At 46.4% G+C, this 14,524-nt stretch overlaps 1 protein-coding gene across 7 annotated transcripts in view; it reads right to left on the minus strand.

The window, feature by feature from the left end:
* Window positions 1-14,524, minus strand: part of LOC121862940 (anoctamin-7-like) — a 149,488-nt gene that overhangs the window by 29,294 nt on the left and 105,670 nt on the right. For 4 of the 7 annotated variants that reach the window (XM_042361384.1, XM_042361391.1, XM_042361390.1 and 1 more), the window contains 5 exons: window positions 13,244-13,534; window positions 2,871-2,978; window positions 2,557-2,613; window positions 1,506-1,642; window positions 495-509 (listed from right to left, as the gene is read on the minus strand). In XM_042361384.1, the coding sequence (XP_042217318.1) occupies window positions 495-509; window positions 1,506-1,642; window positions 2,557-2,613; window positions 2,871-2,978; window positions 13,244-13,534 (608 nt within the window). The remainder of the gene's footprint in view (window positions 1-494; window positions 510-1,505; window positions 1,643-2,556; window positions 2,614-2,870; window positions 2,979-13,243; window positions 13,535-14,524) is intronic. The other 3 variants (XM_042361386.1, XM_042361385.1, XM_042361387.1) reach the window with 3 other exon arrangements.

A 14,524-nucleotide genomic window follows, 5' to 3' on the forward strand; every position in this document is an offset into this window, starting at 1 on the left:
TTTATTTCACTTGAGATTAAACACCCTAATGCTAGCTCGGAGTTAGGTTGTGTCATGTTAGGTTCGACTAGACTTGGCTAGGTTAGGTTATGTTAAATATGTTTGGTTAGGTTAGAATATGTTAGGGTAGGTTAGGTTAGGTTAGCATCAGGATGATTAATCTTAAGGTGAAAATAAGCTGGATGGCTAATCTTAAACTTTGATTACATCTCATCATCGTGGAGCAGCGGCCGAGACAACTAAGCCATCAAGATGGTGTTGCTGAACCACTGAGTCCGAGTTGTGATGCCGACCGAGGTCTTCCCTGCAGACACAAAGTAGTGGGGGAAGGAAGAAAGGCTCCTGCACCACGACTACCAAACTTCCTTAAGGACTCATTGTAAAGTGATGGTGAAGATCCTACAAGAGGGAGAGGAATAATGGTGCCCCAGCACAAGTTATCAAAGGAACTGTCGTCGTCTGGCCAACAAAAGAAAAAAATAATTGGTGCTCACTTGGTTATGACTTTTCTAGAGGAGGAGAAAGAAAAAGAGGAGAAGAAACTGAGTTAGTCAAGAACAGCCGTGACTGACTTGTGGAGCTTATAAGTCACTTGATTGAAATTACACTTTACTTGGGGATGGACACTGTGAGAAGCTCTACAAGGATCACACTTCAAGTTTAAGCCGACAAAATGGAGTGTCTAAGGCATCGTGTGAATCCCCTTCTTTTAGCATTATACAACAAGAGAACTTTTTTATGACAGACTTACAATACAGCAAGTTTTATGAAAGCCTTATAGGATGACTACTTTAATGGTTTATTGCATGTGAGCGGCAGTGTGCCAAAGCCTACAATACAGTATTACTCTACGATGCAGATCAGTGTGGCCTTTGGGTATCTCATGCATAATAATAATAAAATAAATATACATTATCTCATGTGTGTTACTCTGAGAGCCACAAGGGAATAAGTGCAAGTGAGTGGATCATACCACACCAGTCATTACTTTAACACTGTCCACACAACACTTTGTTTATGTGATCTAGCAGGAGCAGCAGGCGAGACTCACTAGCTCAAGACCTTGAGCAGCAGGCAAGACCTGCTCACTCAAGACCTCAAGTAGCAGGCAGGACCTGCTCACTCAAGACCTCAAGCAGCAGGCAAGACTCGCTCACTCAAGCCTGGAACAGCAGGTAAGACCTACTGACACAAGACCTCAAGCAGCAGACAAGACCTGCTCACTCAAGACTTTGAACAGCAGGCAAGACCTACTGACATAAGACCTCAAACAGCAGACAAGACCCTCTCACTCAAGACCTCGAATAGCAGGCAAGACCTACTCACTCAAGACCTTGAACAGCAGGCAAGACCCACTTATTAAAGACCTCAAACAACAGGCAAGACCCATCGGCTCAAGATCTCAAGCAGCAGGCAAGACCTACTGACTCGAAACCTGGGTAATGTGAAGCAACACATAGGTGAGAGGGTGAGCCAAGGTGGACCTCCCGACACCACCACCTTACCTGTCTATTTTGGACTTCTTGAAGGCGCAGGTGAAGTAATCGAGAGGTTTATTGGGTACATCCTCGGCCATCAGGTTAGGGAGACGGATCCGCTCAAGGATGACTTCAGACCAGTTGGTGGAGGGGTTGTTGTGTGCCTGAGGAAGAGGTTAAAGATTAATGAAAGTCTACCACCACAGAGATGAACAGTTGAATGATGTTAATCTGACAACTGGAGATATATGTTAGGTTATAGTCAAGGTCCACCTCCACACTGTTGTATATTGATGTTAAACTCAAAGCAAGAGATATATGTTAGGTTATAGACAAGGTCCAACTCCAAACTGGCTGCCCGAGGAAGAAGTTAAAAGTGAGTATTGTTGTATAAGCAGTATAGCTAGCAGACTACATCAAGGTCCACCTTGAGGCTGGCGTGAAGCTGCAGGAAGAGAAGCATCATGTTTACTCGTGTGATAAAGTTGACAAACATCATAACAAGTCAAGGTGCAACGAAACTGTTACTAACACACAACCACTGTATCATAACTACAATAGGTCCTGGCACCCTCACAAAGGTCCTGACACTCACTGGTAAACCACTATATCATAACTACAATAGGTCCTGACACTTACTGGCCTCTACGGCTACAAGAGAGACACAAAAGCTCCTCAGGGGGTATAATGAAGACAAGTTACCTGAATAACACAAGTCCCTCAAGTTGTTTACAGGAAACATAATGAAAAGATCTGTGTGTGTGTGTGTGTGTGTGTGTGTGTGTGTGTGTGTGTGTGAAACTAGCCACCACCACCACCGTTGTCACAACCACCACTACTACTCTCACTACCATCGTTATCACCACATTTTTTATATAATTATATTACCACACAAAGATGTTAGTACAAATAATTAGTTCTTGTCATTACAACTGGAAGAAGTAAGGTTAAATTAGTTCAAGTCAGGTCAGTTTAGGTTAGGTTAGTCTAGGATAGATTAAGTTAGGTTATACTGTAGTTGAAAGCTGAATTACAACAAAGCGGCGGACTTAGCACTGCGTGACACTGTCCAACTCACAGGAAGGATTGGGTGGTCAACTCGTCTTATGTTTTGCAACACACCGGCCATTAGAACCTGCAACACCAAGTTAGGAGGAAAATTATTAACACGTAAGATAATACCGACACAGTGTTTGGAGCTTATTATTGTTATGTTAGTGTTTCCTGCATCAAGGTGACACATTATTGATAGTTTTAAGAGGAACAACTTCGATGGATTACAGTTCTCTCCCTCCCTCATACTTCCCTTCTCTCTTTTACTCCCTTCCCCCTCTCTGATCCTCCCTCCCTTCCCTTTCTCTTCCCCCTACCTCCTCCCCACCCAGTACTCACCTGTAATGGGGCTCTCATACTGAGCTCCTCAGCAAAGTGACAGAGGACAGGCCAGGGGGCGCTTAACTTGATGAAACAGATCACTTTCTTCCCCGTCTCCTCCGTCTCCTGGGGGGGGGGGGACAGGTAGGAGATAAAGTTAGTTGGTTCATGGGAGAGATGACACAAAGTTCTCTTAGACATGTTCTATAGGTGTTCGCCTGAAGTTAGGTGATACAGTTAATTATTATTGGTAGTGATGATAATGATGAAAATAATGATGAATGTAATAAATCATGCACTTCCCCTTCAACTGTCAGCTGCTCTGGTCACTATACTACAATAGGTTTCTCTGGTTTTCTAGTGGAGGTAATGATCCTAACGGGCTTCTTTTTGTGACCTTATCTATGGCTGTGAGCATGGAATATGTTCAGTGATTTTAGTCACTCGATAACACTGCCAACAGGATATCTGTACAAGGCACATCAGAGAGGAGTAAGTCACTGGTGAACATGGTGACCGGATAAAACCCCAACGGACAAAACCCCAGTCCCATATATAAAATAAAAAATAAAACACTTTTAAGCTTAGGTTAGGTAAGGTTAGGTTAGCTTAGCCTGGGTTAGGTTAGGTTAGTGTTGACAAATGACAACCCCGTTGGGGTTTTGTCCGTTGGGGTTTTGTCATGGAACCGGTGAACATATGTTGTTGTTGGACGGACGGAAGTGTTTGTTCACGGTGGCCATAACCTCAATGGCGGCACTTTGAGAGCCACTGACACCGGTAGACATCTGTTAATATTGTCAAGTTGTAAACAATGAGCCCTTGTCTCCGGCATTTAAGGGGTCGCCGACACAGTACCCACGGTATATGTAAACACCGCGGTGGTCCTTCTCAGGAGCACTTTGAAAGTGACAAACCAAGTGCCCACGGTCTGGTATAAACACTGCTGTGAATCATGCTGTTTTTGTGTTTTTCCTTGAGTACACTATAGGATCACTGTTTGGCAACCAGTCATTGCACTAATCACATGAATGTTTTGCTGATAAATCCTGGTGTAGTGGGGTTGGTAGGGAGTTGGTATATAGAAGGGGGAGGGGCAGGGCTAAATAAACTTGGTCTGGCTGCCAATCAGGAGCACTTACAGGACACATCTTGTCTCCCTGAGGGCTGACTGGTGTGTGTGACTTTTTTAACCTCTTTGTTTCACTATCTGGTGTTGGGAGGAGGAGGACATCGGGGGCGGGTCAATGCAGGTGTGTTTTCCTTACAGTGCTGCCTTTTAACCCCCCCCCCCCTCCCTGTCTCCCCCCACACTTCTCTATGTTCAAAGTTTAATAGTGAGTAAAATATCACATTTATGCTACTAATAGTTACACAACTCTTTAACTTAATGCTGATACAGGTGACATTAATGCAGTTCAGCTGTGGGAATATAGAACATGACGACTAGGGAGAGAGAGAGAGCTGCTGTGGTGTGTCAAAAGACTATAGCTGGTAGCACATTTCCTGTCGTACAAAACCTGCTGTGAGGTGACAATGCAGTTACCGAGTTAATACAGCCACAGAGTAACTACTATTGTAAGTTATGCATCTAAGCTACTGTGCCGAGTAGCAACCTTGTAAATAAGCTACTGTGCCGAGTAGCATTTATATATATAATTACGTGGCACCACTGCACGTGTTATGTGGCAACATTGCCCCGAGGCTGCCATATGGCAAGGCAGTCTCAGTCTGACTGTGTGAGCCGTGCATGGCACACGCTAGTCACCACTTGTATTTCTCTCATCCGTAATAAACGGACTTCAGTGTTACCCGGTGTTTCCCTACCCATCACTGCATTCTTCGGGGAACACTTGTAACCATCATGGCGCAGTGAGTAGGATCTGTGGACTTACAAGTGTGCGAACAATGCCGACGGTTACATCTGCCGGCGATATGCGCGTCGACTCATAGTGTGTTGTGTTGTGTTGCGCTGTGTTTCGCTGCAACGTGCAGTGTTGCTCCGTCACAGTGCGTTTTAGTGACGGTGGCAGTGTTAGTGTCAGTGTATTAGTGTGTGTCTAGAGCTGAGAGTTGAGCATTGGCCTGTTTTTTGTGGTACCCACGGAGTATGCAGGCGTACACCCTTCTCGTGTGACATCCCGGGAGACACTGACGATCTCACCCCCCCGCCGCGTCTCTAGCCACCGGCATTAAGGCCACCACGAAGTGCATCTGCTGTCTCAGACACACACACACACACACGCACGCACGCACTCACTCATGGACAGAACAGTGGACTCTATGCGTTATTTCTGCGCTGTTTATGTCATATATATGTGGTTCGAGCTGTTGAGGCGCCACTTTATATACTAAACAATGCAGTCCACGCACACACTAAGATGGGCGGTAAGAAGGGACAACGTCAAGATGGGAGACACGAATCCCCACCACCTTCCCCTCCACCGGGCGCAGACTCTCATCCTCCACCTCCAGTGACGGACATTGCCACAATTCTGAGGTGGATGGACGACCGGGACGAGAGACGCAGAGAGATGGAACTTCAGAGGGAGGAGACACGAAGAGAGGAGGAAAAGTTGCGTTTTGAGGCACTGTTGGCGACCCTGGCGCTAACCCACCCTCCCTCACTCGCAGGTAGCGCGCATCAAGGCGCCAATATTCTCCCTCCTCCACCACACCAGCGTCCTCCAGGTACTCTTGCCTCCAAACAAACAGCTCCCAAGGCATCTGTTCAACCCCCACCTGCCCTCTCACCAGACGTCACGTTTCAGCTTTTTCGTGAGTGGAGGCGGCGTTGGACAGATTACTCCACGATGGTGGACCTTGACAGCATGCCTCCAAACAAACAGCTCATCCAACTGCGGATGTGTTTGTCGCTGGAGACCCAGAGAGTTTTGGAGCACACGTTGCAAGTGCCTCCCGATTCTACATCTTCAGTGACGGATGTGCTCGACCTTTCGCAGGAGCACGTTAAGGGTCGGAATAACGAGGCCCTGCGTCGCTGCGCCTTCACCAGCTGCAAGCAGGCGGAGAATGAATCCTATGACGACTTTTTTGTATGCTTTAAGAGTTTGTCGGAGGAGATCGACGTCTGCAAGGCGCACAGCCGGGAATGTGAGGAAGCCTGGATCAAGCACGGGATCTTGACAGGTGTCAGGCAAGAAGAGTTGGTGCAGCGACTCATCCCACTGGACGCTTCCTCCACACTCCAGGTGGTAGTGACTGAATGTCGGTCATACGAGGCCACCAAGTCCGCCACCTCTGCCTTACGGGCCCCACCTGCTGTGAGAGCTATCTCACAATACAAGAAGGGTAAGAAGGCGGCCAACAACGCGAAGGCTGCCACACGTTCTTCCACGCCTCCGCCTAGTGCTTCCTGTGGCAGCTGTGGAAAGCAGCACAGCCCCAAGACATGCCCAGCCGCCGACGCACTGTGTCGTGGATGTGACCGTAAGGGCCACTGGTCTAACACAGACAGGTGCCCTGCACGAGGCCGCAAGTGTCAGGCCTGCGGTCGCTATGGACACTACGACAAGTGCTGCCACCAACCCAAGCCCAAAAGCTCGAGACGAGGAGGAAAGCAGCGCACTTCCCTCGGGGTGGTTCGCACGCAGCCCCCTCCAGATGGTCCACGCAGCCCCAAGCAGCAGCGGAGTCACATCAGGAGGGTGGAATCGACCACACGCCCCAGGGCTACCCCTTCCCCTACCATCCGCGTCGCCGTCACACACGGTGATGTGTCGGGTCACATCGAGGTGATACCGGACACCGGCGCTGATACAACGGTGATTGGGTTGAAGCACCTCCAGAAACTGGGCCTCACCAAACGCGGCCTGGGACCACCGCCGCAGCTGCAGTACTACAATGCGGACGGTTCCCAGATGCCGGACGCTGTGGGCTCCTTTCAAGCCGAGATCACCTACGGCGACAGGTCGTGTCACGGATGGATCGACGTGCAGCCTACTCTCGCTACACCCTTGTTGTCGTGGGAGCACCTCAAAGAGTTATGCGTGGTACCCAGAGACTTTCCCGAGCAGACCCCAGCTGCTCGTTACACCGCCAGCAGGGTGCGTGAGTCGACGAGCGACGCGCCTGGCGCTGCCACACAGAGCTGCCCAGAACCCGCGTCCACTCCCACCCACACAGGACGCTCCCCTGCCCAGATCCTGTATGGTCACCCTCTCCGCTCTTGCGTTCCTGCACACGCCAAGGCCTTTGCGAAGGACTGGCAGACCAGAGCCGAGAGCTGCGACCGCCGCGCCGCTACACGTGCCCAGGACGCCAAGGCTCGGTATGACTACCGTGCCCGCCCTGTTCAGCCACTGGAGATTGGTGCCCTTGTCCGCGTCCAGGACCAGACGACGACACGTTGGGACAAGGTGGGCATAGTGATGGGCGTCGGCCGGTCGCGGGACTACAAGGTCAGGATGCCGAGCGGACGTGTCTGGTGGAGGAACCGCCGCTTCCTCCGGCCAGTCCCACCCCCTGCTGCTGGCCCCCTGACCGAGGACGAGTCACCTACACCTCACGAGGATCCGCCCCACAGTGCACCTCGACGCTCGGAGCGACTTAGGACTAAGAAGTCCGCTCAAGACAAAGACTATGAGCGTGAGGGGGGAGGGAGATGTAGGTTATGTATCTAAGCTACTGTGCCGAGTAGCAACCTTGTAAATAAGCTACTGTGCCGAGTAGCATTTATATATGTAATTACACGTGGCAACACTGCACGTGTTATGTGGCAACATTGCCCCGAGGCTGCCATATGGCAGCCTCGGGGCAATGTTGCCACATAACACGTGCAGTGTTGCCACGTAATTATATATATAAATGCTACTCGGCACAGTAGCTTATTTACAAGGTTGCTACTCGGCATAGTAGCTTAGATGCATAACCTACAACTATACTACAGTACTGTTGACAGCCAACATACATTTATTACTATTAGTACAGTATTGTTTTTCTACTTAACATAACAAGACAGAGTCAACGTCATCAAGATAGGGATATTTCATCAAGTCATCTCCACCCCCACACATCAACCCCCTTGCCCCAATCCCCCAAATACCAACCCCCTTCGCCCCACTCCCCCACACACCAACCCCCTTCGCCCCACTCCCAAACACACCAACCCCCTTCGCCCCATTCCCCCACACACCAACCCCCTTCGCCCCACACACCAACCCCGTCGCCCGCCACCCCCTTCGCCCACTCCTACAAATCACCCCTCCCTTATAAAAATCACGGTGTGCCATCTGATGGTTAAAAAATGAACTTGAGTCTGGTGTTTCGATATTATAATCTCAGTCGTATTAGTCTCACACTTTAACTGGCAGTAGTGGTAGCTGGCTAGGATAGTTCAGGAACTTCTGGCCGGGACTGTACAATTGCCAACAGTGTATAATAACTCACAACAGTGACCAATAACTCACAACAGTGACCAATAGCTCACAACAGTGACCAATAACTCACAACAGTGACCAGTAACTCACAAGTGACCAGTAACTCACAACAGTGACCAGTAACTCACAACAGTGACCAATAACTCACAACAGTAACCAGGAACTCACAAAAGTGAGCAGTAACTCACAACAGTGACCAATAACTCACAACAGTGACCAGTAACTCACAAAAGTGAACAGTAACTCACAAAAGTGAACAGTAACTCACAAAAGTGAGCAGTGACCAATACATGCCCAGTACTTGCCAACAGTGCGTAACAGACGTGACCGATCGCCCAAGCGGCTAACGAGCCAATCAGTGGTGAAGAGGATAAAAGAGAATAACAGCCACAAAAGAGCCACACACCGCCAGCCTCTTAATAATTTACAATACGCCCATTAACCTAACTCCATTATAGGCGACGCACTGAACATTAGTGAATTTACCCCAGCGTTTGTGTTAAACACACACACAGAACCTTAAACTTGGTAATGGTGGAAGTATCGCTCAGCATATGGGATTATGGAGCCTCACGTGAATATCTCTCTCTCTCTCCCTGTGGCCTACACATGAAACACGGGGAAGAGAGACGGGCAGATAGACAAACAAAGCTATGACTGTCAACTTTCCCGTTTCCTGGACCATTACAGGATTCGGCTACCTCTACGACGGTGCAACAACACAGTAGCAGTATACGATAACTCCACACTCTCTCACACCTGAAATGTAACTCACTCGCTATGTAACTCCCTTGATATAAAACATCGTAACCCGACACATGACGGAGAGAAACTTTCAAATTGACTTCAAAAACTCGATATATGACCCAGCAAATGAGTCTGTACGTCTGACAGCGCGTTAATAACTAAGAGCTGTGTACGATACCTATCGCCATCTCACAATTCGTTGCCAGACACCACCAAATAGAAACCAATATCTCCATCTAGTACATTAATTATAAAACTCCATCTATATTGTGAAGCTAACTTATCCTCGGTTAAAAAGGCTAAATGGAAACTCCTCCAATAACATCCTATATCAAGGCCTCACTGAAGCATCGCACCTCAGGCAATTCCCATTGTTTATTTACTTGCGGTTTCCCCAGTGACTCACAATATGTCTGTCTTTAAGATAATTTTACCGACATTCTCGTGTAGATCTGATAACTCCTGGGACATTCACGTGCGTATCTAATCATTCTACTGAGATTCATGTACAGTACTTGTCTGATCATTCCATTGGCCTTCTGTCCGAAGGGTCTCCGGGGCGCTGGTTCAATCCTGGAGAATTTCCAGTTCACACAATTATAAATGGGTTCCTCGCTTTACAGTTGGGGAAGTGAAGGCGGTTGAGTGCAGTGCCAGGCCACGCTGCCTCCCTGTGTACTGAAGATTTAGTAAACAGTGAGCTGTATCCAAACTGTTCCTAACGGCCCGTCAGGCATATAGAACCCATTTTCGCGTTAATGCAGGAGAGAGAATGGATGATGTTTCCATGCAGATGGTTGAGAGATCAAGTCCAGTGATGACAAGGTTAAGACTTGTTCCAGCTTTGTTACACACACACACACTACAACCATCAACCAGCACCGACAACACTGCGTCACTCAAAACCTTTCTCAACCATCAACCCACAATCACCACTACCTACAACCACAACCCTACACCAGATGGCCAAGGTTATATCAATGATTATTACCTCCAGGATGGGTCAGCCCGACACTTATCGCCCGTCTTAAGGATTTTGGAGGTTCATCCTACAAAGCTTTTACGAGGGGCAAGAGTGTTTATGTAGGATTCTTAAAACTCCTACGTCATATGTTTACCTTATAAGAACATAAGAACATAAGAATGGAGGAAACTGCAGCGGGCCTATTGGCCCATACTGGGCAGTCCCGTTTACACCCAACCCCTATTGCTCATATGAGCATCCAACCTATGTTTGAAGCAATTCAGCGTATTCGAGTTAATGATGATATTTGGTAACTTGTTCCATTCATCCACTACTCTGTTTCCAAACCAGTGTTTACCTATTTCACGCCTAAATCTAAATTTGTCTAATTTAAAACCATTGTTACGAGTTCGCTCCTGGTTGGATAATTTGAGTACCTTTGTAATGTCCCCTTTGTTTAGCCCTGCCTTCCACTTATACACCTCTATCAGGTCGCCCCTCGCTCTACGTCTCTCAAGGGAGTACAAATTAAGATGCTTTAACCTGTCTCTATACTCAAGGTTCCTAATGCCCGGGATTAGTCTTGTCATTCTCCTCTGAATTCTTTCCAAGGATTCTATATCCATTCTGTAATACGGTGACCAGAACTGAACTGCGTAATCCAGGTGTGGTCTCACAAGAGCAAGATACAGCTTTAGGATGACCTCGCTAGTCTTGTAACTAACACTCCTTTGTATGAACCCAAGTACTTTATTAGCCTTGTTACGAGCAAAAACACATTGTTTACTTGGCTTAAGGTTCCTACTTATCATTACTCCTAAATCTCTCTCGCAGTCGGATTTCTCTATGGCATCGTTGTTCATCTGGTATCTGGTTTCCCTGTTTACATCTCCTATACTGAGTACTTTACATTTGTCCACGTTGAATTTCATCTGCCATTTTTCAGACCATTCGAAAAATTTGTTTAGATCTTCCTGTAGTTTTGCCGAGTCCTCGTCAGATTTAATAACACGTCCTATTTTAGTGTCATCAGCAAATTTACTTATGTTGCTGTCTATGCCGATATCTATGTCGTTTATGTATATAATAAATAATAATGGTCCAAGTACTGAGCCTTGGGGAACTCCACTTGTGACGTTGCTCCAATGGGACTTAGTGCCGTTAATGCTCACTCGCTGTTTCCTGTCCTGTAACCACGCCCTAATCCATTTAAGGATGTCACCTTTGATGCCATGAGCTTCTACCTTTCTAATTAGTCTTTCGTGGGGGACTCTGTCGAAGGCTTTGCTAAAGTCGAGATATACCACATCATAATTGTGCCCCTCGTCCACCGATTCGAAAACTGATGAAAAGAATGTTAATAGATTAGTTAGGCAAGAACGTCCGCTTGTGAAGCCATGCTGGGAATCATTGATCAATCGGTGCTTCTCCAGGTGATTTCGAATAGAGTTTGAAATGATTGCTTCCAGTAATTTGCCTACTATTGATGTTAGACTGATTGGGCGGTAGTTAGAGGATAGTGATCTATCCCCCTTCTTGAAAATCGGTATTACATTCGCTATCCTCCAGGATTCTGGTACTACACCTGTTTTTAAGGACATGTTAAACAACTTTGCTAAGGGCATACTAAGCTCTTCCTTACATTCCTTTAATACTCTGGCAAATATCTCATCAGGACCAGGTGACTTATTAGGCTTTAGTTTGTCTATTTGCTTACTAACATCGTTACTAGTCACTACTATCTCACTTAATTTGTTTTCTTCACTATCTCTGAATAGAGTCGGTGCCTCGGGTATCATGTTTAAATTTTCGGTGGTGAAAACTGTTGAAAAATATTTATTCAAATTATTGCTCATTTCTCCGTCGTTATCAGTGAGCTCGCCGGAGTCTGACCGTATTGGTCCAATCTTTTCTCGTGTTTTAGTTTGATACATTTGGTAGAATCCTTTGGGGTTTGTCTTTGCCTCCCTTACTATCCTTACCTCATTATTCCTCTTTGCTTTCCTTATCTCGGTTTTAACCCTACTCGCCAATACCCTATAATAGTCCCGGAGGTGAATTTCGCCACGATTTATCCTTCTACCTATAGCCTTCCTTTGGCCAATGATGTTCTTTAAATAATTATTTATCCATTTAGGGTCATTGTTGTCTGATCTGAGTTTTTTGTATGGTATGTTCTGCCTTTGTGCATTAAGTAACTCACTATTTAAATTGTCGTGGAACTCAGCAATCTCAGATCTCGTTATTAGGTCGGTGTCATCTGTCAGGTTCACGGCCAAGCGCGACACCCCCTCTCTCAGCTGCCTCTTTAAACTGTCAAAGTTTGCCCTTCTGAAATCTGGTGCTTTAGTGGAATTTTCCTTACGTCTGCCCTGAAAATCTAACTGGAATCGAATTTCTTTGTGATCGCTGTTTGCAAGTTCGTTCCCTAACTCAATTATATCCCCCACCCCAGCTCCTGGCAAACACACCCTCATCCTATTTTTGTTTTTACCACAAAAGGCCCTGTCCATGTACCTTACCTGTGAGTCACCAACAATTAAAGTTTTTATACCTTCCTTGTCATCCCTGTCCCTGACTGTACTAACGTCCAATTCGTCTATCAAGGGACTGAAAGGGTTGGTACACTTAGCTGTTGTTGTCGTATCCTTCGTGTGCTTCTTCACCACCAGCTTTGTCTTCCCACTAGTCACAATTTTCCACTCGCTTGATTTTTCGTCAGACACTGGCTTTACTCGTCCAGCCTCTCCTTTTAACTTCGCCAGCTCTTTCCTTAATTTCAGGTTCTCCAACGTGGCCCTCTCAATTTCTAACTTGGCCCTTGCCAATTCTTCAATGGACCACCCCAGTTTGGTCAACAAACTCTCATACCCGCACATAGCACTGGCCATATCTGATAATTATCCCTCCGGAGCTAACCCTGCCGTGACCTTTCCCCTAGTGAGGTCAGAACACAACACGTGTGAGGTCAGAACACAACACTTGGAAGCGTATTTTACTGACTCACTTAAGATACGACACGGATGGTGCCTAACTTTGTGCAAAATCCCATATAAACTTAGGAAAGAAGATGGGATGAAAGAAATATGAAAGGACGGAAGTTATGATGTAAAGAAGAAAATTAGGAAGAGACGAAGGAAATAATGCAGGTAAAAAAGGAAATGAGGTAATGAAGGAAAAATGAAAGGAAATGAGGTAATAATAGAAAGAAAGAAATATGAAGTAAAGAAGCAAATAATGAAGGAAAGAAGAAAGGAAATAATGAAAGGGCCCACACCCACCTCCTCCATGTGTAGCCCCGCCTTCATCAGTGACGTCATAAATCGCTGTCGCCAAACGTCGTGTTTACGTGAACGCTTCTCGCTGGCCGAGAGTGTCCTGCTGACATCCTTATTATCCTCCCGGCCAGTCCTACGAGAGGTTCCCGCGACATCCTCGTAAACCAGCACGTAGTCGATTCTTCTCCTGCCGTCCCTGAAGAAGGTGGTGGCGTCTTCTTGTATGTTCTGGGTAGAAGGACGCGTTTGACCCAGCCCACCGCTACTCCGCCAGCTGTCTGAATCGCCTCCGTGCTGTGAGGGAGAGTTAAATACGGGTTATGTAATGAAGATTATACAGGTTATGTACAAGTTATCTTACCAATTTTAAGTCTTATTTTATTTAGCTTAGTTTACTTTATTTTACATAATTAACCCTTACTTTATTTTACTTTACTGTAACCCTAGTTTACCTTACTTAAGCCTTAATATACTTTGTTTTTGTTTATGGGAAATAGCCCACCCGGCCACAGATCATCGGCCCACAACGGGCCTGGGGAGGGAGCGAAAAAATATGAGTTAAAAGAAATTTAAAATAGAAGAGAAAAATATTATTAATCTACACCATGAAGATGCCGGAAAACCAGCTTTTTAAAGTGAGACAGATTGTAAAAGTATGGAAACACAGAGGAACGCAGAGCATTCCACAGTTTGGCTGTGTGAGGAAAGAAGGATGTACTATAACGGGTTATTCTAGTGTGACCGACATCCACAACGAAACGGTGGGCATCGCTGGCAAGACGAGTGTTACGAGCCCTCAGCCTTGCCGGCGGTACATAGGATGTCAAATCCACCGAACATTGCCCGTTAAAGTACCTGTAAAAGTGGGAGAGTGAAGCAACATTGGGGCGAAGCGAAAGGGAAGAGAGATTATCAACTAAAAGAGGAGAGTTAATAAGACGAAATGCCTTTGATTCCACCCTATCTAACAGTTGGACAGAAGACGAGCCACCCCAGATATGAGAGCAGTACTCCAAGTTAGGACGAATGAATCCCTTATAAACTTGAAGCAACTGCTCAGGAGTGAAGTAGCTACGGCATCTGTACAGCATTCTCAACTTTCGGGAGGCAGCTTTAGCAACATTGTAGATGTGTGATTTCCATGACATATTAGAGGAAATGGTGAGGCCTATCGTATCTAATTTAGAATTTGGCAGAACAATTGCGTCCTGAAATGTGATTGGTGGGAGATCTTCTATTTTGGAGAGTGTATTTGGTAAATACTGTGTTTTATTACTATTGAAT

Source organism: Homarus americanus, unplaced genomic scaffold (assembly GCF_018991925.1).
Source record: "Homarus americanus isolate GMGI-L3 unplaced genomic scaffold, GMGI_Hamer_2.0 scaffold24922, whole genome shotgun sequence".
In the NCBI taxonomy this organism is placed as follows: domain Eukaryota; kingdom Metazoa; phylum Arthropoda; class Malacostraca; order Decapoda; family Nephropidae; genus Homarus; species Homarus americanus.